The 26,946-nt window shown below is 41.1% G+C and overlaps 1 protein-coding gene across 10 annotated transcripts in view; it reads right to left on the bottom strand.

The window, feature by feature from the left end:
- CELF4 (CUGBP Elav-like family member 4) overlaps window positions 1–26,946 on the bottom strand; it is a 714,868-nt gene that overhangs the window by 308,500 nt on the left and 379,422 nt on the right. For 9 of the 10 annotated variants that reach the window (XM_074932824.1, XM_074932826.1, XM_074932825.1 and 6 more), the window contains exon 3: window positions 743–791. In XM_074932824.1, the coding sequence (XP_074788925.1) occupies window positions 743–791 (49 nt within the window). Of the gene's footprint in view, window positions 1–739; window positions 792–26,946 lie in introns of all 10 variants that reach the window. The other variant, XM_074932823.1, reaches the window with a different exon arrangement.

The raw sequence follows: 26,946 nt of genomic DNA, 5'->3' as shown, positions 1-26,946 counted from the left end.
TCTCAGTGAGCTCTGTGTTTGATCTGACAAACAGGCCCCTATTAGAAGAGTACGGTGAAGTATCACCACATCAGTTCTGGTAGAAAACCTTTTACAGGAAACACCTTATCACTGGTGATCTATTGAACAGTCACTTAGCAAAGCCTTCCAAATCCACTGTGCAGGATGGAAAAGCAAAAGACCAGCTCCTGATTTCAGTTACACCAGTGCAAATCCTAAATAACTCCCTAGGACTGAGACAAGTCTTCAGTTTCAACAACAGGTTTATCCAGATAAGCTGATACAGGTGCAGAAAACTCTGCTACCTTAGAATCTTTTTTTTCCAAAGTAGAGTTGCTTCAGTCCAAGCAGAAACAGCATGGTCAGAGAAACCATAAAATATCTGCTTTATCCTAACCAAATTAAACACCTCTGCAGCTCAGCCCAACATTGGTCTGAAAACCTATATTGCCATCACTGCTGTTAAACTTTGTTAAGTCAGCGCCTGATGCTTCACTTCTTAACGAGGCAGTTATTTGTTTCCCAGGCAATCACTGGCACCTGCCTGCCTTTTAAAATCAAATAATAATTGAATATGAGGAAAGCGAGACGAAGTAAAGGAGATTTAATAAAGAGAATCTTTGCTGCAGAGGGAATTTCTTTGGCAGTGATTACGTTACTAATTGATCAGCACATTGCCTGAGAGAAGCCAGAGACAACAATTATACTTAGCGCTGTGGCTGAAAGCAATGCAGTCAACTACCTCCTCGGCTTTCGCTGTCCGCTGGTTTCACCTGGATCGGCCTGTTCATCTGTAAGAAAGAGCAAAATGAGACACATAATTAATCATGGAATCAAACATTAATATAGAGGCTTGTTATATTTTTTTACCATGAATCTTAGTTAACAACAGAATTTACTCCATGAGGGGGAAAAAAGGCAATTAGTAAGCAAAGAAGTAACCACAGAGTACAGGCTGCTTCTTGGTCTGAGGTAAATTAGTGTCACCCCATTTACCTGACAGGGGCTTTGTTGAATCACGTTGGGAGAGGAATCTGACTCACTTCACACAGGTCATGAAAATTTAAACATAACTTTTTAAATTTCTAATAGTTTCCTCTGTAAACACTACTGTGTAAGAAAAGAAATGCTTTGTCGGAACATCAGGACCAGTGAAACTTTAATTACAAAGATTTCTTGAGACTTGGCATGATGAAAAGAAAATGGAAAAGTGAATTCCACCTCCACTGTTAGATCAAGAGGATAGTTACCTATAACATAGCAGACTCCATTTCATAATTGGGGAATGGGATTTGGATCTGTTTTGTCCACATGCGGCAGGAGTGCCAGGTATTGAGAGGGGTGTGTGTGGGGGGGTGGGGTGGGGTGTCAGAGGATAGGATACAATTCAAAGTATCTCTCTCTGTTGCTTTTTCAAAGATATTTTTTCTTTCTTGCATCAGAACATAAGCAAGTATAAAAACTTTGCCATCGTGCTGTGAATAGGATTTTTGTTCTCCAATTTACCCATCTCTCTCTCAGAAAAAGCATTGGGGAACATCATTATCCCCAGAGCTGGTGCCTTCCAGGAGAGAGGGCAATAGATGTCCACAATCACCTTCACTGGTCATGCCTAACATGATATGGGTGTCTGATGAACAGGGGTGAGGATATGCCTCTCCTGTTGATAGCTGGAAGTGCAGATTGGATCCGAACCAGTTGAGATTTTAATCTGAAAAACCCTCGCTGCCTCTGCCTCTGTGTCAGTTAAAGTAATCCATACAATATGTAGATTGACTATTCAAAACATCTATGTTTGACCGACCCTGAGTGGAATGAAACTATCCTTTAGATCTGGCAACCAGAGAAAGTTCTAGTTCAAGACATCACAAGGAATGGGAAGTCAGAAGGCAATGGGAATCTCCCAATCTATTGCTTCCCAATAAAGTCAGACCACAAACTGGTTGATGCATGTCACAGGGTGATACCGTCCATTCTTTATTTGTGGCTAATCACAGTCAGGCAGCAAGGCTGTTAGTTTTGTTTATTCTTTTTTTCCTAATTTCTTTTTTTTTTTTTTTTTTTTTTGAAGTAGTTCATAATCATTTAGATTTATTCTAATTGCTCTCCACACATATTTAGTAATAGAAAGTTATCAAGCTGGCTGACAAGTAGGTTAAGATGATGGAGAGCCTAGCAGATCCTGCTGCATTGTTGTCTCAAGAGGGAAATGTACTTATCCATAAACTGACTACAGTTAGACTTGCACTCAGGAAGAGAAGGATCAATGGCTCCAGATGCTACTGAGCAATTTCTGCTCTCCTGTATGCCTGTATCATCCAACAAACTCCAGACAGCTGAAGTGCTAAAACCAACAAAGAATCTGGTACTGGACAAACCTTGTATCAGCCCCTGCTTCTACAACTGTAAAAACCTGTTGCTCACACATATATCACAAGATTTTAAGAGGGCTGGAGATGATATATTTAGCAGCAGCAGGATGGACATCCTGCCACAGGGCTCCTGTAACAACATGTGACCAGCTAGCTGTTAGACATTTAACGATCTGACATCACAGAGGTGAGGAAGCTAATTTATGTCATGTAACTCCAAATGTCTAAAAAGTGCAATTTTAAGCTACTCTTAAGATTGGTGTGTGAGATAAAAAGCATGAATTGTCTTCTGCAGTGCCTGTTCCTTTCCACTGATCATAAAGGTAGTCTATGCAGTTAGAGTTAGGTGAGATGAATGCCATCTTTGTTCTCATGTGCAGGATAATGAAGCCAAACCACCCAATTACTGTGCTTTAACTTCCCTCAGCTGCTCAACCACTGCAATTGGTTTGTGTTTACAGCAGGTTGGTGGTGACACCATCCATGTGCCAAAGTCTGACTTGAGAGCTCTTAACTTTTGACAGCTGCACTCACACTATATATTCAGGGTTCCTGTGATTGCAGAATGTGATTGCAATGGCTAATTTAACTCCAATGGTCAGAGGAGGGTGGTCAGATGTCCCTGGTGCTCACTTCATTTGTTGAGTTGGATGTGGTCAGTCTGCAAAAGGCAGAGATCATCAAACCCTTTACCAAAAATGAGAGGAGACTAATATTTTTTTGGGGGGTGGGTTTTTTTGAGATTGGGGTATGCGAAAAAGAAGACAATGCCCAAAAAGTAAAAAAAAAAAAAATAATTGGGAGGTAATGAGCATTCAACAGAGGAAGAAAAAACTGAGGACATTAATAAGTAAAAGGCTAGTGTAATTTAATGTACACTATGATTTATATACTTGACAATTTCTTTATAGACCAAAGAGAAAGTGCTGCCTGCACGGAGCCCATAATATAAATTGAGATCATCTTGACTTGAAAGACACCAATTATAGGGAGAAACACTAAGAGGAAAATAATTGAGTTTCCTCTCTCCATCTATGGAATTTTTAATTATTTTTTTTTTTTAACAGACATTCTGTGAGTAAGGAACTAGCACGGGGAGCAGAAAAGGGCTAAGTGGGGGTAAAAAATGGCAGAAAGATGCACCTTCCCCAGTCTGGGGACATGCCTTCTTGGAGAGAAGGGAATTCAGAGGTTCAAGCTCTCTGTTTATTCTTATCTGGAATTGTCATGGGTTTAATGTAAGGAAACCAAAGATTATACTCCAAACTGCAGTCTTCTGAACAACAGTTGTGAGACTATTGATATGGATATCTTTAATATCTGTTCTTTCTTGGTGGACACTGAGAGTGTGATAGGAGAAAGATTTGCCAGTCAGCAAATCTGATTAATACCATGAGTATCCACATGGGAACATGTGAAATTTTATTGATCTCTAGCACTAGAAGTCTTCAAAAGAGATTTAGCAACATGGGAAAAGACCTAGGTAGGCTGATCCAGCATTTGAACTGACAGATGGATTAGATGAACTCTGTTAGGCTCTCCTCTAGGATATGCTACTCTTCTGTCCATAGCAATGGTCCTTCTTTCCTCTGCCCGTTGATGCTCTTTGTGCTTTCTTTTGAGAAATGATCACAGTTCTTTATTCTATATTATCCCTGATGGGCTGTCACAGTGAAAGAAGTATAGTTTTACCATAACCCAGAAAGAGTTATTCTTTTTAGACTTCCTCCTATCCTTTAGGACCTGACTAAAAATTTTTATTCTGTGTATAAACTATGAAGATTCCTGACATTATGGTACGAGAATGCCTAACAGTCATAAAACCATTACAAATCAGGAAAATATGTTTCTCCTTCATGATTCAGAATGCAGTTTGGCCACGAATTTACTTTGATGTGCCTCACTCAACAGCAATCCCATAATAGAGGTGTGCTGAGGACCACTGAGGCACAAAGAGATTTAGGCAAAAGGCAAAAACTTTAATTTGGGGGTCTGGTTACATATGACAGATGCAATTTGAAAAGGAGTGGCAAGCAGAAGGCAAATGCGAGTTCTATTCACAACAGTGTTCCAAGTGTGGCTTCAGGCAAAGCCTGTGTCTCGGATTCCCTGTCTGTATTGTGAACTATGGGCACTGGGTACCAGTACAGCTGTGAATCAGCCCCGTATCTGGAAGAGGTGATGCACATCCTATTTCCACCAGTGCCATAAACACTTGGGATGATGGAGGAATTAAGTGGAACTTCAGGTGCATCACACTTCTCATTTCCCCTTGATCCTTTGCACATTCATCTCCGCTCAAAACCACCTTTACCTTTGCACACCTTGGACAAGACGATTGTACTTGTTACACTTCATACTCTTCATTTTTGGCTTTTCCTTCCTTTTGCCTAAAACCAACCCATTCATATAATGCCAGATGTCATCCTCTCACATCCAACTTGCCACTTGCCCCACCTACCCCCACCCCAATCCTCACTGCAAGTAGAAACACGACATCATTTTTCATGTCCAATTACAGCCACTGTGGTGCCACTGTTAAAAGACAGCGCAGGTACTCCTGTCAAAAAGGGTTTGAGTTACAAGAAGCGATGAATTACAGCAAGCCCTTTTTCAATTCTCCACAGAAATGAAATGTCAGAGCTTGCTGCTGTATTTTTCTCAGCACCATCAGCTACAGGCCACTGCAGGAATTAGACAGGGGACAGACGCTTTTCTGCATCATGATTTTTCTTTTCCTAAGGTTGTTGTTTTCTCCCCCACCAACCTTTTTCTGCTCCCTTTGGTTTTGATATTAATTTAGAACAGATAGAAGGATCACCTGGGATAGTAGGAAGCAGAGATGGCTGATTTCTCACTGTCTCCATCTTTCTTTCTCTCACTGTTCCTACTACCCTTTCCTTTCTTGTCTCACTCACTTCTTTATTAGTCATTAATATGTTTGGTGTTTTGAGCCAGGACTAAGGCTCTACCAAGCTTGAAACTGGAAAAAATGCAAAGATAAATAGAAGAAGAAAGGGGAAAAAAATTTAAAAAGGATGGAGACACCCTAAATAGCTTCAAGTGTGATCTGAGATATGAAGGAAAATTGAGAAGGGGAGGAGGCTACTGAAGATCACTGAAATGCCACTAATGGTTAGGAATATCATGTCCAAGGTAGAAGAGAGCTGTGTTGGCGATAATCTGCTGGTTGTGCTTAAGGAAGTAATCCCTTCAAAAGACAAAAAGTGATTCAATCTTGTATGATCTATAAGAACATCTATCTAATAACAGTTTTTTCATTTAAGAAATTTGAATACTCCCTGAGAACAGATTGGAGGGGTTGATTAAGGCTTTGTATCAAAAACTGTGAGGAAAGGTATTTTATTGTCCATGTTTCTTGAAGTTCCCGAAAAGCCACTCTGGTACAGTGTAGAACATAGAGGTGTTAACCTCTGACAAGGCCCATTTTCAGCTCTACATTGTCCTTCTATATTAATTTGGACATATCATTATATCTGTCTCTTTCTCAGCTTTCTCACCTGCCTCTTCTCAACTTTCTCTTCTGTACAATTAATATACCCTCAGGTACCATGAAGGTGGCTGTTGGAAAAAAAGTATCTAAATGTTGGTGTTAAACAAACAAATAAACATCCAGTCATTTCCATGCCTGAATTATGTGGCAAATAACAAATTCTTCTCCCTCAGTCATGCTTTGAAGTGTTTGGCGTTGTTCAGGCATCATCCCTCTAAGTCAGTGATGAAACACTGCTGTGACCTGATCACAAAGGACAGGATAGTGATATGAGCTAATAGGTCTTAGCAAATGCTATTGGGCACTATTGTATCTCTGTAGATGTTGGCTAGCCTCATGGGAAAAAAAAAGCCCATCCCAGAACAACTTGCTTTCTAAAGATGCCATGTAGTTCTTGGGGATCTCATCACATGGCTCGGGTGTTAAGTGGAGGTATGAAGAGTTTAATAACTGCCCTGAAAATTCTAGAAAATATGGTTACTCCTTACTTTTTCAGTGGGAAAGGTTTTTCTGTTCAAAATCTCCCCCCAAAACACTAAGAGGAATTTCATTTTACCACTTCTGCCAATTTTTGGGGGGTTTGCCATGTACACAGCAGTAATTCCTCTGAAGTCAACAGAGCTATTTATGTGAATAAAGGTACTGGCAGGAATGTGTTTGTAGGAGTGGGTCATAACTTTTAAAGCATTGAGCAAAATCTGCTGTGATTGAAGGCCCTGAAGGATTGAAGGAAATGCAAAGTATATTAGTGTCAAAGTTGGAAAGGCCAAGAAAATCACCTACAGTTGAATTGTGTGTGTGTAATTGCAAAGTTCAGGTAAATCACTCTGTACCTGACTCTGAGTGACATAATTCAATTACAGTGATCTAAACTAGATAGCCATAATGGTGAATCCAAAGCAATCTCCTCTGAAGAAAAACAGTCAGAGCCCACGTCCTCAGTTCAGGGAAATTTCTGTAAATGTTACAGAATCAGGAAATCTGCTCCAGCATAGGTTAGTCACACAACCAACCTTCTGTGTCTGTATATTGCAGCTGTAAGTCATAGAGCAAAACCCTGTCCCCATGGGAATAGAGGTAAGTGCGAGCTGCGGTTGCATGAACTGCCATATGATTACACACTAAGGATACGGTTGTGTGGGCAATTCAAACTGATACAATGTTGGACTAATGAAAGAGTAGGGAGAGGAAATGTTGTAGAAAGTCTGGTGAAAAAATATCACGGTTTGTCTTGTGGGAAGCACTCACTAGTACTGCATTGCATCTGAAATGACTATTTCAAACCCTATTGGGGTAGCAGACTTAATTTCTCCCTACCATCCTCTTCCCTGTCTGACGAGATGTGTGTCACAGACATGTACACAAATAGATGAGAAGACCTGAAATGGGAATGTGTGAGATATGAAAAAAAAATCTTGAAGGGTCTGACCTTTACAAATCAGTCAATGCTCTGGTGCCTACCCCTGAGAATGATTGCTACCGGCCATCCCTGCACTCTGAGAGTATTTTCTATATATCATATAAAACACATTATAATCCATCCATCTAACTATCGATTCATCTTTCCAGTTGTCTCGTGTATACAGATGAACCTAGAGGAATCTTAAGTTCAGTTCAGGATCACGTACAGAAGCCTATGGCTTCAAATCCAAAACTTTTTCCCTATAGAACAGTTTGGGCTTGAGTTTGAAGAAACCACTGATCTTGTTAATAGCAAAATAAGACCTTTCCAATACAACAGATCCTTTGGTTTGTCCTTGGGGAAGCTGAGAATGTAGTGCTCAACCTCAGGATGCCTTTGGTTTTAAATGAAGTGGGGAGGGGTAAAGGGCTAACTCAGTCCTGGCAGGTCCGAAGACAGGAGGAAAAAAACACAGGATGCTTGGAACAACAAAGCCTTATTTTCCAAAACAAGAGAGACAGCACTGCATAATTTTTTTTTTAGTATCATATGCAAATCTGCATGTGAAAGAGCCAGCAGGAGATCCCCTTAAAGCTCTGGGCAGTCACACAGTACAAATGATGTCTGGTAGGTCTACTTTCACCTGCTAGACTGTGCCAACACACACAGAGTGTGCCCTAAGGTACCAGCGCCCTGATCATCCAGATGAGTATTTATTTGCACTTGTGGATCTTGTCTGGCTTGTGCACTTGACCTGTCTTTCCTAGGAAAGAAGGGAGCCTGGTGGATGCTGACTTTGGCTTGAGAAATGTGTCTGTAGTTAACCTGCATATGTGAGAAGTCCCTGGACATTTAGTGAATATACTCAAGCAGGTAGAGTCCCAGGATTGGCCCACTGGTGATGCTAAGCTATATAAAAGGGTCTATTTGTCTGTGTATCCTGACAGCAGAGGTGTAAGTTTTGAAGGGACACCCTGCTCATTAAATCTAGTTCCCTGCTGCTACCATGAGCAATCACAAGGTGAAATTCTGTTCATAAACACATCAAATTCTAATACAAACTGAATTGAGTCTTTTGCTGTCCTTTCCTCTCTTCTTCCCTAATATCAGTAGGGATAAGATTTTCCACAATCTCACCTCTCTTTTAATTTCCCACTTGAGTTTATTTCAAGATAATTTACATCCAATTTTAAAATGTGCCCAAACCATCTTTTATCTAAAATTTTTCTCTATCCCTGGAATCTTCTATTAGACAACTCTTCATGCATTTAGTAGAAAGTAACCACATTCTCTTTTAGTCTAGATATTGTGATCCCAAACTCTTCCAGGGAAGAGCAACAGCATAATAGACATATATGAAGATAGTCCTTATAGATACAACCAAGATACCTTAAACTACCCAGCATGGCTAACAAATAACTGTATCTAGGTGGCAACACAGAATTTAAATGAGTGATGTGAATGAATATGTGCCGAGTGTCCTAGATCAGTTTTGCAATGTGTACTCAGCTTGGGTGTTTGCAGCTGTAGGTTTATCTGTGCCTGCACTGCCTAGTTGAAAACTTTCTCTCAGACCTTGTACCTGAGTGGTCTCACAGATGCTCTCTGTGTTGGTCTGCTTTGAGGTTGCCCAGCCCTGCCTGCAGTTGGTGCTCACCCGGGCACAGGCACAGTATGGAGTACGCTCAGGGGCTGCCTTGGTGAGGAAGTGCAGATAAGGGGAAAAGTAGGGTGTTCCCTGCATATGGGGCATGTCATGGTTATGTGTGCATTAGGTGCACTGCACAGAGGCCAGAAGCTTCGCTTCTTCGTTATGGACGTGAGTGGGGCAGACAGACAGGCCAGAGAGACAGATGTGTTACTCAAGGCATTATAGACACAACCCCTGCCCCATCACTTATTGTTGAACATCTGTTCTAGTCTTTTCCTTATTCTGAGCCCATGACCTCTGGCTGTTGGCACTTTTCTGCTGTACTCTTCATTCTCTAGGCTTTATCTCTGCTTCTGAAGCAAGACCCAAATTCCACCTGTGCCACTAACAGTTGCTTGGCTTGACTCTGCAGACTTTAGGCAAGGCCAAGCTCCCATTGACTTCAGTGCTTTGAGTGCAAAAGGAGCTTGGCCACTGTCCATCCAAGAAGATTAGACCTTCTGTGCTTGTGGCTTTGTATGCCTAGCCACAAAGATAAGAACCACAGCCAGCCCTTTCACCCATGGAGAAATGCTTTCCACAGCACTGCCATTTAACAAACTGAGTAAGCAGTGTAAATTAACTAGCTGCTTTCACCCACTGCCAGAATCATGAAATACAGGCTCTCTCACTGACACAAATGTGCAGATAGCCTCAGGGCCTGAATTAAAGCATAGTCTCCCCAGGAACTATAAGAAGCTACCACATGGTTAAGGTTGCAAGCAGGGTTTTCCTTTGGTACTGGACTAGATCCACTCTGAACCAGAAGGTGATTTTCCCCCAAAACTGGTCCTGCTTTCAAGGGCGATGGACATGTTCAGGCTCTCCTCCCACCCTAATTTCCCTTCTCCCAAGGGTTAAGGTTATCTGTGGGGTAAGCTTTCTGCAGTGTGACAGATAACAGCCCATTACCTCAGTCCTGCACCCCAGGAGGACCAAACATAAACCTACTCCAAGTAGGGTGCTGTAGAATTTCTGAAGAATAGGGGTTTCCTTCTCAAGGCATATCCCTATCATTTTACAGGAGGTATGGCTGTGCTCTTCTTTTAGTTCTATTAATGAACAAATATAAACTAATTGTTTTAAAATAACCTGAAATAAGGCCCATCTGAGCAGGAAAAAACCCCCTCATGCCACTTTCTCCACTGGTTTGTCTAAACTGATTTGAAATCACACCCCAATTTAGATGTGTGAAAGCCTTGCCTAAAGATAAACCTCTTAGCTGTGCACTGGATCAGGGCTGCAGTTCCTGAACGAGCTAGCAAAAGGAAAATACAAAAAAAATCATAGAATTATAAAATTATTTAGGTTGGAAAAGACCTATAATATCAAGTCCAACTATTAACCTAGTACTCCCAAGTCCACCACTAAACCATGTCCGTAAGTGTCCATCTACATGTCCTTTAAATACCTCCAGGGATGGTGACTCAATCACTTCCTTGGGCAGTATATTCCAACACTTGACAACACTTTCAGTGAAGAAATTTTTCATATATCCAATCTAAACCTCCCCTGGCACAACTTGAGGCCATTTCCTCTTGTCCTATTGCTTGTTACTTGGGAGTAGTACCTTACTACATCCTCCTTTCAGGTAGTTGTAGAGAGTGATAAGATCTCCCCTGAGCCTCCTTTTCTCCAGGCTAAACAACCTCAGTTTCCTCAGCTGCTTCTCCTAAGACTTGTGCTCTAGACCCTTCACCAGCTTTGTTGTCCTTCTTTGAACATACTCCAGCACCTCAGTGAAAAATAATTTAAAAAAACTCCAAACAAACAAAGAAAGATTCAGGGAAAGAATAAGATTATTTGAATCTTGACAGTGCCCCTTTAAAAACAAACAAACAAACAAAAAAAAAGTGGGAAAGGATTTAGAGGATTAACATTTGCTTCAGTCTTCTTTCACAGCTAGGAAATGCATATTTAGTGGGGGGTTTAAGCCCATCCAGCTGCCCAAGTTAGTTCTGTGTTCCTAACAGCAAATGAACAAACACAAGCAGGAACCTTGCAAATACTAGTATAGCCTTCAAAAAGAGGAGACAACAAAAATCCTTATCTTCCCAAAAGTTTCCTGGATTGGGAAAAGCATGGAAGGCTTAAAAACCAAAAGAAAACCCCACAATGTTTCCAGATTCTGAGCCAATACAATTCCCTGTGCTGGTTTCAGCCCATACAGAATCAGGCCCTCCAACACAAAAGGAGCTACCCCTCACCCCCATCTATGTATAACTGATATCATCTGGTCCTATGTTTTGACAATTATCTATAACATAATTACCAGACTGATGAGTATCACTGATTAATTATGCCATCCTTCAAAGTTGATCTGGGTACTTACAATAAACAAACACCTTGGTTGGGTAACAAAGGTGATTTTCTGTGTCTCTTCCAGACAGCACATACTAGCAATCCCATTTCACCATGTAAGGATGTGGTTGGAGGTTCCCAGGGATTTCTTTTTGATCTGTTGCTCATATGGATCTGCTTCGCTTCTAATCTCTGACTGTACCTAGTTTCTCCCCTCCCAAATGATAAATATTTCCTCTCCACTGAGACCTATCCAACAAGAGTGATCTCTGATACTAATGCATAGATGATGCTTTCCTCCTTCCTCCTCTAATCATGTCTAAACATTGCCTTTCTTTTTTTTTTTTCCCTGAACAACCACTTTTTTTTTTTTTTTTTTTTTTGCATCAACATGTACCAAAGCATTAAACAAGACATTCCATTAATTTCTTCATCATCATAACTTAAGCCTGGGACATACCCTTTAAATATTCATTCAGCTATGAAAACTGGGCATTAAAATTTTAATAATGTCAAGCTCATTTGAACTGAGCTCCTGGGGGACTATTACGAAACAATTAGAATAAATATGATGATTGATTTGGTGTAAAGGTTCACCTGTCCACATCTGTTAGTGGCCAGAAGCAGCATGCCACCTCTGGCATCACAGCCGATAGCTCCAAGTTATTTACTCCCTTCCTCCTCACTTTCTGTTGCTTTTCACTTGTTTGCAAGCTTGACCCCCTCACTTGCTTGCATAGCGTGTTCAGCTTGATAAAGTTGGAAGAGGCAAACCAGAGAGGCCTCATCAAGAAGACACAATTCATCCAACTGCATTTCACTCCTTCCTCCCCCCTTCTTGTGCTGTGGCATTTGATTAAAGATGGAACGTTGATCAGCGCCACTAGTTCAGCTATAAACTTTCTGGCGATATTAGCCATTAACCTTTTTGCAGTATGCGTCTGAACTCCCAGTGTCTGATTTTTCTGTGTGGATCAGTAGCAAGCCTAAGCAGCATTGACATGTTTGAACCAGTGTGGAGGAGAACAAGGCTTGATGGTTTCTATCAGCGTCTTTCCAAAATCACAGCAGATAAATATTCTAAAGATGTGATGCTGGGAGTCAAAAAAAAACAAAAAAAAACACCACAGAGAAGGAAACCAAGCAAGAAATCACACTACTTAAGCAACCTTCTGTTTCAAACACAGGATGTTCTCAAATATATAGACAGATAATTAAAAGATTTTGGTCCACTGGGTGCTGAGCATATTTGAAAATTTGAGCCAGACTGTACTTTTTCTCTCTGCAGTGTGAATTGGGTGCTACATGGTGTAAATATGAAATGAGATAAATTGAAGCTGTGACCACTGAGAACAATCATGGGGTTTGCTTTGTTTGATCATCTACTTTAAATAAGCTACTCATTAATTATTTGAATTAGGGTATAATGCAAACCTCTCTGTATTTAAATAGTATTTAAAGGTAATGCTGATCTAGCCCTGCTTACAAGCACTTTCACTGTTTCTAGGGTTTTGGGGCTTTCCCATCAGTGTCCTGATACATAGTGCTTTCCTTAAATCCTCAGCTTCTGGACTCAAGCAACTTTTTAACAGGAATTTCAGAATAAAAAGAAATTCTTAATGCTCAAAATATATCTCAAAGAAAATTAATATGTTAAAATTAAATCATTCTTATTTATATTATCATATCATACATGATTGCTTGAGATAATTTATGATTGATTCATCTTTACAGTAGGCAGTGTTTAATTATTAGAAGCATTATTTGCTTTTCACTGGGTTAAGCTCTTTCTTTGCTTTCCTTGCTTAAAGCAGATACTGATCCTAAATCTGTCACTTCTTTTTTTCAAATTCAAATCAAGTCCAGTTCCTGTTTCTATTCATCATCTCTACTTCTGCATTATTTACTTTTCAAAATCTAGTAGAGATATATAAAGCTGCCCCCAAAAAATCTTTTCTGCTGAAAACTAAAGAAAACAAAAATTCTTTATTACTAAAGTTTATAGAACAAAAATGTACATACATAAATCTTTAGACAAAACCCTTACATTTAGCATCTGCTCTTACTGTCAGCAGCTCGTTGCTTCTGTATGATGGACCTGTCACTTTATTTAGCAAGGAAACATACCTCATGGTAACAATCATTTGAGATCAACAGGTCTGTTTCTTTGTGTTGGATATTGCTCTCCAAGATCTTTGTCATTTACTTTTTTACCAAGATACTTCTAACCATAATAAATTCTTGTGCCCTGTACACAATGACCTCTCCCATCTGAACCCTTCTATCTTTGCTGTCTCTGCATGAAAGATCAGAGGTACCCAGAATTAGTTAGCTGTGACCATCCTTGTTATTTACTGTTAGATCACATAATTGAGGTGACACAGGTGAACTTGTGGGTGTTTCTAGCCTAACAGTGAAAAGTAAAATTTCTTGGTTTAACACAGTTGTGAGAAATTATGGTCATGAATTGGTGCTGACTTCTGAAACCATGCCTGTTTGATTCCCCAAACCACCCAGAAACACAAGACAACCACAGCAAGCACAAAAGGCAGTTACCAAAGGTGCTTATGTGTAATGGGTGTAACCTACTCCTGTAAGATTTCTATGTCCCCCTTGGGTCTCCCTCCCTGTCCCCTTCATTACCCAAAAAGGAAGAGATGTTTTAAAATAAACTAGCCCATTATGCGTTACAATATGGAGAAGAAAACGGAAATAATGGTCACCTGATGTTGATTTTCTCAGGAGGATAGGAGCAATTTGGAAAGTATGAAGTCTACTTACTATGAATGCAGAGTATGGAAAGATACAGCCTTGAACTCTTTTTAGAAGTCTATTACCTATCATCTTCTACCACTTAGTTTCCTCCATGGAAAAAGGGGTTAGGCAGTAATCTTTACCTTCAGGGCCCACTGTGAGGATTAATTAGATATTATTCATACAAAATTCTAAAGTTCTAAAATGCTATATAAGCTCTCAGTGTTATTATAACGTGCCATACTCTGCATAACGTATACCGCTGCAATATTACCCCTTGGTTGTTCAAGACTACAGAACTGCTGCTTCTAATTGAGTTAATGGCTTTATAGGTTGGTAATTTAATAAAACAGACTGCTTAAACCAGCAAGGTTTTGATTAAATGGGGTGTGTGCAAAGGGGAATTTATATTTGTTAGAAGCTCCATAAATCCAAGGTATCAAGGCACAGATAATGCCGGTGTGATAGTGAATTATACAGAGAGGAAAGAAGGACGGAGCTGGAAGCCATCTTGGACAATGGTGTCATGTACCACTGTAGTCAGATATTTTGGGCTGGTCTCAGGAGTACGCACAACTAAGCGACAGTGTGCACATACAGATGAGACACTGCGCTTCTCCCACTGCTCCCAGAGATTTTTTAGAAACAAGGAGGCTACATCCTAAAGTTATCATGTCCTTTAGCTGATGTTAGAGAGAAACTCAATTGTTTCTTTCCAGCTGGCCTTACGCCCTAGGTTAGCTCTAACACGGGAAGGAAAATCGGAAATTTTGGGCGAGATCCTATTTGGTTAATGAAAAGACTTAGCTTGTAGTTAGATCACAAATATCACACGAAATTGCCTTTCTGAAGTCAGTGCCTGTCCTTGCCCATGCAGAGAAACGGGCTGCTTGGAGACCTCCAGAGGGAGCTCTTGGCTGCCTAAATTTAGAGAACTAAATTATGCAGACCGAATTTCCTAGATGGAGAAATTAAGGATTTACTCTGGGAAGCCTGCTTCATTAGGTACTTAAAATGTACTCAGAAGTTATTTACTTCAGTACACAGACTGGATCACACCTTTGACTCCAGCGATTGCCTGCCTGCACTGATTTTGGACTGTGGGAGTGACACCAGGCGCTTTCACTGCCTGCTGGAGCCAGTAGGAAAAATCTCCCCAGAACTTGGAAAAGCAACGGAATGAATCCCTCCATCTTGACACTTTTCTGTTCTGTAAATGCCAGTTCATAGCTGCTTCACTATCATGGGTCAGCACCACTGAGAGTTAAAAGTTTTGATCTTGCATCATCTCTCAAGAGCTCCAAGTCATGTAAATCTGAAACCAAAGCAATCCTTCCTTTCATCCAGCTGACCCTGAAAAACAAAATAAGCCATGCACAGCTAGCCTGGCTATTTGGTATATGAAGAACAGCACCCACAAAGCTAATGAGAAGCTTTTACAGCTGTTTGTTGAGTTAATCAGGAACAGGTCCAAGCTGCAAAGTTTCATCTGTCAAAAGCTAGGCAGAAACTTTACATAATAGGAGCCAGCCACAAAATTCAGATCCTGACACAAACACAGCCAGTTTAGCAGGGCATATGGCAGTTGTGCTAGTGACTGGGACTATGTTTGGTCCTGAAATCTGGCTCAATTAAACAATTACTCGCTCACATCTTTATCTGACCCAGCCAAGCTCAGCAGACCAGACATCTGCACTTCTACAGGGTTCCATTCGGACACAGGAAGCTGTTGGGGTTTCATCAGAGATGGGGATGCATGACCCTATAGATCCAACTAGATGATGGGGGCCTGAGGCCAGGCATGAGACCTGAGCAGGCTTTCTGGCAGGGTGACCAACATTTTGTGGCTTCAAAGGAGCTGATGTCAGCACTTCCACTTTGGCGGAGAAGAGCTGGCTCAGCTGAAATGAAAAATAGTGGGGAAGTGGGAAGTCTGACATCAAAACTGTATGTTTTTCCTTCTCCCTAAATGTTATTCTCTGACTTGATGACAGATTATTGGTCCCGGTATTTGTTAGTCTCTAGCCTACCTTATGGCAGGGGTCAGGCTGGATGAAAATTGTCCTCCTCAGCCTTAAAATCTGTGAACTTTGCTGAAGTTCAGGAAAGGTTTGTGCCCTCATAGAGCTTTGAGTAAAGACTCAGGACAATTTGCTTGTGGGTCTAGGTATTGTACTCATTTCTCACAAGAGATGACTTAGAGCATCATCAGAAATGTTATTTTGAATAACATTAATTTCGTGCTGGGCCAAAATGCCCCTCTCCCCGCTGTGGCAAGCCCCACTGAGCCAGTGCTGGACAAAGAGAATTCAAAATTCAGCTCCTTCACGTGAGATAGTGTGCGTGCATGTGTGTGTTTTAACTAAATCATTTATGGTCAATAATGCCAGGTTATTATAGGTCAATAACTTTCAATTATTCACTAGCCTTGCTGTGCTCCCACTGTCAGGCAGCACACCAGCATGTGGGCTCTTGAGAAGCAAAAAGCTCATGATGGGAGCTTTGGAAAAGCAAGCACGAACACAGCTTGAGCAGAGAAAAAGAAAACAGAGGAAGGAGAGAGTGTGAAAAGTTCTGGTTGCTCTCTATCTTGGGGAACGTGTGTGTGACATACTCCTCTATCTCATACATGCATGTATGCATGTGTATTCAGCCCCAAATTTCATTATTCCTGTGCTTCCAGCTGGTCAGATGTGAGGGAGTCCAGATCCCAGGGCTGTGTGACTGCAGAGCTGGTCCTGAGTGAACATTATCTCTCATTAAGGTCTACAAGCTTGGGCTTATTGCCACAGTAGCCTGCGGGTTGTCTAAGCTTTGTGTGTGAACAGTTAATGCTCACAGCTGCCTGCTCTGTACTGGGTACCCAAGAGAGCAAATGTATCTTTTCTTTCTTTTTTTTTTTTCTTTTTTTTTTCTTTTTTTTTCTTTTTTTTTTTTTCTTTTTTTTTCCCAAGTCAGGGTGCAAATAGCAATAAAGAAACAAAAATTAAGAAATCAAAAATTGCAGGACAACATGAAAATTATATTTGTTCCTGTCACTAGTGCACTGGCACTAATGCTCTTCCCTATGTCTCATGAGAAAAGTGTCCAGGAACCTCAAAAGGCAAGCATGTGTAAATAACAGTCTGTTCCTGTGGTGACTGCAGGAGGCAAAAGGCAGCCCTGTGGTTTGGCAACAGCTTGTTTTGTTCCTGTGGAGGATCTGAGCGTGCTGATCCCAACCAAACATTTTGAGATGACAAGACAGGACACAGGAGTTGTGGATGGACTTATCTCTTGTAAATGGCAACCTTTTACAACTGTGTGGAAAGTGGAAGCAGAGAACAGGTCAAAGCCTGGGAGAGGAGACAAGGAAGAATAATTCTGTTTTTTTCATTGCAAACAGGCTATCTAATCTATCTGCTTAGAAGCCTTTTTGGCTCTTTGCTGAGCAGTGTGTTGACCCTACTTCCACCTAGCACTGAGAAGGTGCTATACAACAGCTCGGCACTGATCACACTCTGTATGTGGAGAACGACTCAGCTTGGAGGAAAAGTGTCGCCTTTTCCTGATGTCTCAGGTAGTAGCTACTGCTGGAGATAACATCCCTGGCAGCCTTGGCTTTTGTTGACTCCCACGTCTGCACAGCTGCTATGGGCAATGAGGAGTTAACAGGAGCTCTGAAGAGCTGGTCCGTTTTGAATGTGAATAATGGGAATACTCTCCTTCAATCGAGTATTCAGCACAGGGATGTACAGAGGTATAAAGTTAATCACTAGCTGGGCCACCCCTATTTCCAGAAAAAGAACTTTAATACCTCCTTTATCCAATGAAGTACCATTGTTATACCTGCATATTATGAAGGGTTTATTAAACCGGTGATAATCTATTCAAGATAAAGTGATCTGTATGGCCAACTGAGCACAGATCAGACAGAATGATGGGAGGTTATTGTTAAAATATGCAAATTCACATCCTATTGAAATGCAAACCCTCCAGATAAGATTTTTTAATAAATCTGGTCTTTTTTCACTGCATGAAGGTAACCTAATGTTTATTGACTTCAAGACCATATAATGGAACGTAATATCTATTAGTCAGATCCTTGCCTCTCTTTCGATTACTGGAGGTACATGTTCTGGCTCCTGAAGAATTTTTGTTTTATGGTTTGGTACAAAAGGAAAGAGATTAAAACCCTTGAAATTAATTAACTTCCTTCCACCCAACACCCCCCTCCCTTCTCAACTGCTGTCATTAGTTACCCAAGTAAAAGGAAGCAGTACCCATCAGATGAGAAAATGTCCACTATTGTCAGTGTTAGGAAAAACAGCCAAAAGGAGAAATGCTGCTCATGCAGAACACCTCTGCACAGCATATGACAGAAATTAAGACTTTTGGATGCCTTCCTTGGGTTTACTATTGCCATGACAAAGAATGTTGGGTAAAGTTTTATTTCACCCTTCTTTAAAATAGGACTATGAAATAGCTTGACCTGACTTGTGTGTGTGTGTGTGTTTCTGGGTGTCATACTTGTTTAATGCATGTATTCAGTGTGCTTTTACGAATTGTGGGGCACAGGTGGTTACAGAAGCAGACACAGTTTCAGATACCAAAGCAGCAGCTGAAATAAAGGCTTTTGTTTTAGTGAAATGCCAGCACTGTGATAGCAAAAGTTGAGAACACATTTCTGCTTAAAGGTCGTTTCTCCTCAAACGCTGTAAAATCTACATGCTGATGTAGATTGATCTGAGATTTGGTGTGTCTGGTAGAGGTGGAAGGTTTGTTTCTCTTTCCAAAGCAAAGGTCAGCAGAGTGGAAGTATCTTGAAATACAGCTTCCTAGCTCCTTGGAAAAGCCCTGCCCACCTCAAAGAGGCTTTTTCCTATTGCTCCGCAGCTCTCCTAGCTGTTTTGTAGTCAAATGGGGTGTTGTGATCATGTCTAAAGTGGTCTCATCCACTCAACATTTACCCCAGCTCATTCTTGCTGATCACAGAGTGGAAACAGCAAGACAGAGGGAGGGTCTGGGCAAGGCTGGTGCCGCTGCAGGAGATGGGGTGGGCAGCCCAGCTGTGGGTATGTACAGGAGGGATTCAATACGCAGCTGAAGATGTGCAAGCTGTAAACGGCTGCCTACTCTTGGTTGTCTGAAGCAGCTACACCTTTTCTCACCCATGCTGTTCCACAGACATGGCTATGTAACAGCCCAGGGGAAGACATTTTAAGTATGGCCAAACCCCCTTACAAGTCTTGTCCCTTCTCTCACAGTAGACCTCTGGCTTCCATCACAGCTGAAGAATAACCCAAGCTAAGCCCTTCTGGACAGTTCACCTATTAGGCTGAGGGGGACGTGCATAAAATGTGCTGCCTGCCTATGTGTCTGCCGTGGAAACAGCGCTTTCCCATCCCCAGTCTGCACTGCTGCCAAAACACAGACTTTCTGCCCAGGCACCCTTCTCATCAGTCACTTCACTGGGTATACCACCAGTTACAAATTAGCACTTAATCAAGATAAATCCCATAGGAAGGATATGGATAATATGCAATGCATTAAGCCTGCAAATTAAGATGGTCTGATTTAGCCCTGGCTTTAAAACTCCCAAGCTTGCATTAGGACTAATGATGAATGGATGTACGTCCCTGGCTGGACAGGAGCTCTGTCAGGGCAAGGCTGCCCAGCAGTGACAAAGCGAGTGCGGAGCAAGTGCTCTGCTCAATGTTCATTAGGCCTTCCACACTCTCCCTGCTTGGGAATGTGCTTTCCCTTGCTGTGGATGGTTGTAATAGTGACACTTCTCCAGGATCTATCGACTTAATGGTCCCGGAGTTCATTAATAAAACTTAACTGCAGGCAGTGGCTGGTGGCATCATTTGCCCACTGATCAGAGTGGGGAAACTGAGGCACATGGGGCTGTATTTGGGAAGGCTGACCTGCACTGTGCCCAGGGATTTCCATTCACTGGCTCTAAACAGGACCCTGTATGTCATATTGTTTAGGCACTCTTAATCACACTTGGGAGTCTCCTGTCCTTTCACTAACTAGCTGCAGGGATGTAGGTTTCATCTCTCTAAGTGTGGCCCAAGATAGTTACAGATCAGTGCCCTGAATTCTCCCAGCAGATTGTGGAAGAGCATAGAAAGGAAACTCTTTCCTGTTCCACCTCCTGAGTTGCTGTATGGATGATGCAGCAGGATGGTCCTCAGTGCTCTTTGCTCCACGTACAAATGCAGTTATTTCTAATGAGCGTCCGGCTCCGTGGCGCAGCATGCTTTGCAAATATACAGTTGGAGATTGTTTCTGTCCCTGTGTGACCGAGCAGTCACAGATCTCTAGTTAGCCTTTCTTCCTGCCTCAGCTCCTGCAAGACTTGAAAAAAGCCCATTATCAGGCCTCCCATCTACTATATATAGTCCAGAAGGTAATCTCTGTGTCAGATCAGGGATGAAGAAAACCCCTTAGCAGCTTGTTCGCCCATCAAAGTCAACAACGAGGTGGTGGCACAGGCAACAAAATCTCATCACCCACTGCAATGTGGCAGACTTAATTCATGTGATGGCACTTCTCATTCCACAGGAAGGTTGTATTCCCAGAAGGACCAACCCTGAGACCCTGTCCTGGGAACAGCTAATATATGTTAGTGTATCAAATAACATCAGAGTTTTTCATGAGATCCATGTGGCTTGGGAGAGGACACAGAAGTTGTGACTGCTCTTCTGTGTGACAAAAACAAGGCTCCCATATGGGTTGATGCCCACTGGGTGTTGTGATCCACCATACATATCTCCTGGTGCTGCTTGGCTGTCCTCACCTCTTCCCAATCCACCCCACGGGAACAAACACAGTTGAGTGTACGGTAAGAAGCACACTACTGTTGTACAAGTAGAGCCTGAACGGTCATGAACATGTGAGTGTATGCAAACAAAGGAAAGCCTGCCTCTACCTAAGCATGTCATCTCTCCACTGCTCTCCCGTCCGGTACCACCCGTCTGCTCTGCATTGCCAGTCTCCCTGATGTGCCTCAGTCCCGCAGCTCAGATCGGGTACCAGCAAGTGGAGCTCTCTGCCAGCCAGTACATGTCCTGATGATAACATCCTTTCTTTCCTGGCTAGAAAATGACAAATCTCATACTTTATGATTATGTTTCCTTATACCTTCCTCCACTCCTTGCGGAGCAAACCCCGGTCAAAGCAGAGGTGATGGCAGGACTGAAACCGGGGGAGAAGTATTCATTCATAAAACACTACTAGTGAGGGCAAGGTATTACCCCAGGGATTACTCATGTGATCCAGGGAGTCAGCATGCCCAAGTCTAAGCAGAAAGTGAGAGAAGCTGTGTCCAGCCAGAGATGCACGATAATTTGCCAGAAATTGCCAAAGCCAGATGTTATCTTATTATCTATGTGACTTTTTCATTGCCAGACAACACTTCAAGCCACATATCAATAACAAGAAGGTTGCTGTGCAGCTTATGTAAGAGGGGAAAGGTGTCTTTTTTTTTCTTTTCCTATCATTTATTTACTTCCCCTCCAAGATAAGAAGCCCGTAACTGCTGATACACAGGGAAGAAGAGGGCTTTGTGATGAGGGAGCAGGATTAAGGTGGCTTCTTAATTTTGATAGTGCTGGAGATACATATTGAACTGATGATATGGCTGTGCCCTGAGGAGTGTGTTATTTGTGTTTGTGTGCGTGTATGTGTGCATGCATGTGTGCATGTGTGCGTGTGTTTCTCCAGCTCCCAGGCTAGAGGAAAAGAGGCCAATCAAGAGAGACCTGTGTGTGCTTGTATTTGACTGTAACATGACTGTAGCATGCTTCTGGCTTTACTTCAAATCTACATCAACACCATGGGTTTGAAAGCTGGACCGTGAACATGAGAGTTAAATATTAGGGGAAACTGTTCAAGGCAGAAAACAAATTGAAAAGCAAAACTGCAAATGGAGGATGGGGGAAATGATGTAAAAACTTGAAGTGATAAAGAACAAAAACCAAAGACCTACATTATAAAGAAGCGGAAAACAAGAGGCTGAAAAAAATCTCATAAAAAAGAAGTATAACAAGTGCTGTCATGGATGATTATAAGGGTTTGAACCTGTCACCTACAGCAACAAGAGCACTGGCCTTTCTCACTTGACCTGAGGAGATAATGCTGTTAGCTGAGGTTAGAGAGGTCAGGTGATGAGTCGCTGTTCAAATACAAAGCAAAGATGTCCTTTCACTTCAGATAATTAAACCAAAAACATAAGCAAACAAGGCCTGAAGTTCTGGAATTGCCTGGCAAAGGCCCTGAAATCCCTTAAGAAATGCTGCTAGACTGTCTCATCTTGACAGCATCCACCCATCCTTATGAAATGCCATTATTTTGGTGATATTCTGTTCCCTAGTGTCCGTTTAAAAAATACCAGTCTAGACACAGCCAAACTACACCCACAGCCACATCCCAAAATGTCCTGTGGCACTTTACAGTACACTGAATTCATACAGAAATTCCTGCATGACATTGCTGAAATACAATGTAACACAGATGCTGTTTGATTAAGGTAAATTCCCTCTCCAAAGGACAGGAGCAAATTGCATATAATGTTTTCTTTACCTATTTTGTGCACTTCTCACGAACATTCAAACACTTGTTGTGTTGAATATTCAAAAGCCCCCAAAATTTCCAGGACATACATGCAAATTTTAAAGGAAGCTGAGTGCTCCGTTTTCACACAGATAAGTGTCTGTTTACTCAGTCAGGAATATGAAACAACACCATATGATTTTGCTGATCGATCACAACTCACTGACACAGACTGGAGTGAATATGCATAGATAACAATCCAAATATGCAAAAAGGGAGAGAAAATGCAACTTATAGTTAAGAATAATTACAAAGGATGAATTAACAATTAGCCAGTCATTAATACAAATTATTTGGGATGAGAAACTACACCAACCATCTATGAATATATTTAGTCTAGAAATTAAGAAAGGATTATCTCCCATCAACAGTGTGAAGTCCTAGAGCAGTAGCACAGCAGAAAAAGTGAGGATAAAGGTACAAGAATAAGTTTAAGATGGACCTTGACAAGTTCATGCAGTGGCAAAGAATCAGACTTGCTCATTCAGGAATTTCTTTCACTATCATGTGTTTTTCCCTTTTTTATTTTGTTTTTGATTTGACGCCAGTGCTGTCAAAGCAAGGGTGCCTCCTACAATACTGTTACCAGCTCTGAAGCTTGGCTTACAAAATGCTCATATTTTTAATTTTTCTTCATTTGAAAGTAAATGTTGTTCAAGCTTTTCTACAAACACTGATAGATAGAAACTTAAGTTATATTTAATTATTATTAAGGTGAATCAACACCGATTCACATGCCTCCAAAGGCAAGAGATTTAGGACACAGATTAGCAAATGTTGTTGTTGTTGTTTTTTAACGATAAAAATATTGTGAGAACTGGCAGAACGGCTCAGGAGTTTCAGTTTTCAAAACCAGTTTCCAAAAACCTGGACAAAGATGTTTTGATTATCTCTTCATCTGTTCACGATACTTAGTTATCTCATTTGAAAGTCAAATAAGCCGATGTCATTTGCCTGACGCATGTGAATGGGAGTCAAGGATTTCTGCACAGAGTGGTTCAGAAAACTGCCAATTTGTGTGTGTGCAAAAGTAGTCACCACCCTCTTGACAAAGCCACAGAGTTTGAATCAGGGACCTCTGAAGCGGTGGGCTCCAGCTCCACAGCTTGTCTTGAAAAGCTGGCAGATGCCAGCTGGAGGCTTTAAAAACTCATATCTTCTCAGAGCCAGAAAGGACGGGGCTCATAACACACGAGTTTCTGTTGCTTTTAATTTCTCGCACACATTTTGGGAAGGGACAGGGAGGAGGCTAAGGATTGAACAAAAAACGTAAACGTGCAAATTATTTTTTCCACTTCCTGGTAAACATTTAGATTATTATTATCCATAAAGCATGATAACATTTGAAAATGCAAAGCCACTATTCTTTTAGTTGAAAGCTGATTTTTTTTCCTGAATTCCCCTCCCCTGGTATTTCATCAACACCCAGACAACTTCAAATTAAATAAAACAGCAACAACAAAGGCATGCATTTCATAGTGTTTATTTTGGCTGAAAAGCCAGTTTTCATACCCGTACATGCACAATTTCAATCAACACTTTTGCCAGTGATGCTCCTGTGTTTACATCTCAACCCCCATATTGTCTTTTATACCTCAGTTTCCCTACAACAAACATCTTAATCACCTTCCCCTTCACAGGTATTCAATTAATCATTTCAAACTGCTTTAAAGATGAAGAACACAGAGGCAATCTTGAGCCCTGAGTATTTACATCTATTAACTTTGGGACCTGGGTCTCAGTTTTGAAGTGTGGGGACTACAACAAATGTTGTCAGTAACATTTAAAATCCAGGGATAGAGATTTGTGGTGGAGAAATAATCTAATGATCAATACAGAAGAAAAAAATATAGATAGATTGAGAGATAATTCCTAGTCTAAGGATTCATAACACCTTAAAGAAAAAAAAAAAAAAAAAAAGAAGATATATTAAAAAGGAAAATAAAACAAACCACTGAGATGTGCAACAGAAATGCCTCTAAGCAGAAGGCTGCTCTAAGACTTCTTTGTAGGCATGATTATTCCTGGCTGGGAGAAAAGCCCCATTAGAAAACATTTCTGCTCCCTCCCCTGGTTATGGGACACCATCCTGAAGACAAATCATTGACAAGCCTGCCTTTTTCTGAAAGGTTTGACCAAATAATTTTTCTTTCTCACCAGAGCTCCTCTCCTTGCTTCTGCCCTTTTGTCTTTCTCTTTTCTTGTTATAGTTAGGAGTGAACATTTTGGCACGTTAATTAAAAATAGTAATAGTTGCAACAGAAGAAAGAAGAGGAGGGGTAAAGTGGGGGAAGCTGAAGGGGGATGGTAACTGCAGTCCTAATTAATAGAATTACTCTCAGTGAAAGCCAGTCTGATGAGGACTCTTGTCCTTGAATAAATACTCTGTGTGTCTGCATATGTATGTATGTGTGCATATATATAGATAAATGTACATGAAAACACAGCTACTCTGTTGCTTAGCAGCCAGTAGTGTCCTTTCATGAGAAAACAAAATATATGTGACAAACCGTCTCAAAAAAATGAAGTTCCGTAAGCATATTTCTTTTTTTGTAGCTGTTCAGACGAGGTGGAGAGTGGCCCTGAAATTAATGTCTCATCCAATGGACAAAGGCAGAACTAAGCTAATTGGATTCCCATCTGTTCCAAACATAGTCTCAACATTACACAATAATAATAATAATAATAATAATAATAATAATAAATAATATAGTAATCATGGCTAACAATTAATCTTTTAGTTTAGATTTTTTACAGGGTGCCGAACGGATCCTAATTTTATACAAATATAGATTGCTGTCTGGACATATCCTCTGGACAAAAAAAGAAAAAATAATCATGATCTGACCACACACAAACATGTCAGGTCTTTGGGTATATTTCAGGAAAGCAGAGGCTGTCTAATCTAAATGCCTCCCACAGTGAAATACAAACTGGAACTTAACAGAATCTAATTTTGATCTAAACCCAAACCAAATGTGAACCAAACTGTCAAATGACTGTTTAAAGTGACACATGTGCTTCTTGTTTAAAAATTTCTGGGGTGTAGAAGCACTGAGGAAACCTTTTCCATTTCACCTGGGAAGAGAAGCAGTACGCCCATCCTCTGCAGCTCACAGCACATCCCTAGATGCCTCCTCCCTTCAGCATGTCTTTATCTTCACTAGCCCCTAGTTACGTATTTTAACTGCAGATTGGTTGGCCCAGTTACCATCTCCTGATTCTGTACTGGTGCAACAGTAGTTTCAACTCAGGACTTTACATCAGTACAGGTAGTAAAGAAGGATCAAAAACTGGGCAAATTCACCTTGTAATAAGCCATTGAGAGATTACAAAACTGAGATACCCTGATGTTCAGTTGCATACCACTGCCCAACCAAGAAGCTGGGTCCTCTGTCTAGACGTTACAATAGGAAACTTTTCCACAGACACCCAAAATCCCCCTGTGACATAAGGGGGACTAGGTCTGCTGAAAGTAATCTCCCCAGAGCCATTGTAAATCTCCATGACAGAGCTGGATGTGGAACTAAGATTTTCCATGAATTTATGAACTTCCCATCATATCTTATCATATAAACTTCTAACGTCTACAGCAGCTGTTGTCAATGAGATGCCTAACTCTGCTTTGCTACATGAAAATCACCTCCTGGTCTTTTTTTGACCCGGTTCCTTAGCAACTTCATTCATCTCCCTAGTTTTAATTCATGCCGAAGTCAACAGAGCTACAGAAGAAAAGCAGGGCTAAGCCATGAGGTTGTTACTTCACACTGATGTGAGCTCTTAAACATCTGTTACATCCCAAATCTGAAATAGCCATCCTTTAGTGGTGAGAGAAATGCTCTCTATATGGCTATAGCTGTAAACAGATGGATAGATATAAGGTGATGTGTGGAGCTGGAACAACCAGTTAGTAAAGTTTATAAAGTACTTTGGGGGTCCATCTGGATGGATGGTACTTTATAAATGTAAGACTGTTACCAGTGCCTCCTAACAGTGCCCGACTATCACTCAGCACTTTTTGGATGGACAGTTAAAGAAAACACATAAAATATATTCTTCGGTAGATATTTCACCCAGACTCTTTTACTTGCAATAGCAGAGATCTGGGCTTTCATTTGTACAGACCATTCCCATTTGCAGTCACAGGGAAAAATCCACAATAGCTCAACTCCTGAAGTTGCTGGATTTGTTATGTTTGAAGAATGAGGCTTCAGAGCACAGCCCTGGCTATAAACGAGTGGTTTGGGAATTTGCTAGTGGCAGGTCTCGCTGCAGTAGGGGACAGGATAACTAAAGAGATAGTGATAGGAGA

The sequence above is a fragment of the Athene noctua genome, chromosome Z (assembly GCF_965140245.1).
Source record: "Athene noctua chromosome Z, bAthNoc1.hap1.1, whole genome shotgun sequence".
Taxonomy (NCBI): Eukaryota; Metazoa; Chordata; class Aves; order Strigiformes; family Strigidae; genus Athene; species Athene noctua.
The sequence above is the reverse complement of the archived record's forward strand: the minus strand, read 5'-3'. Positions and strand labels throughout refer to the sequence as shown.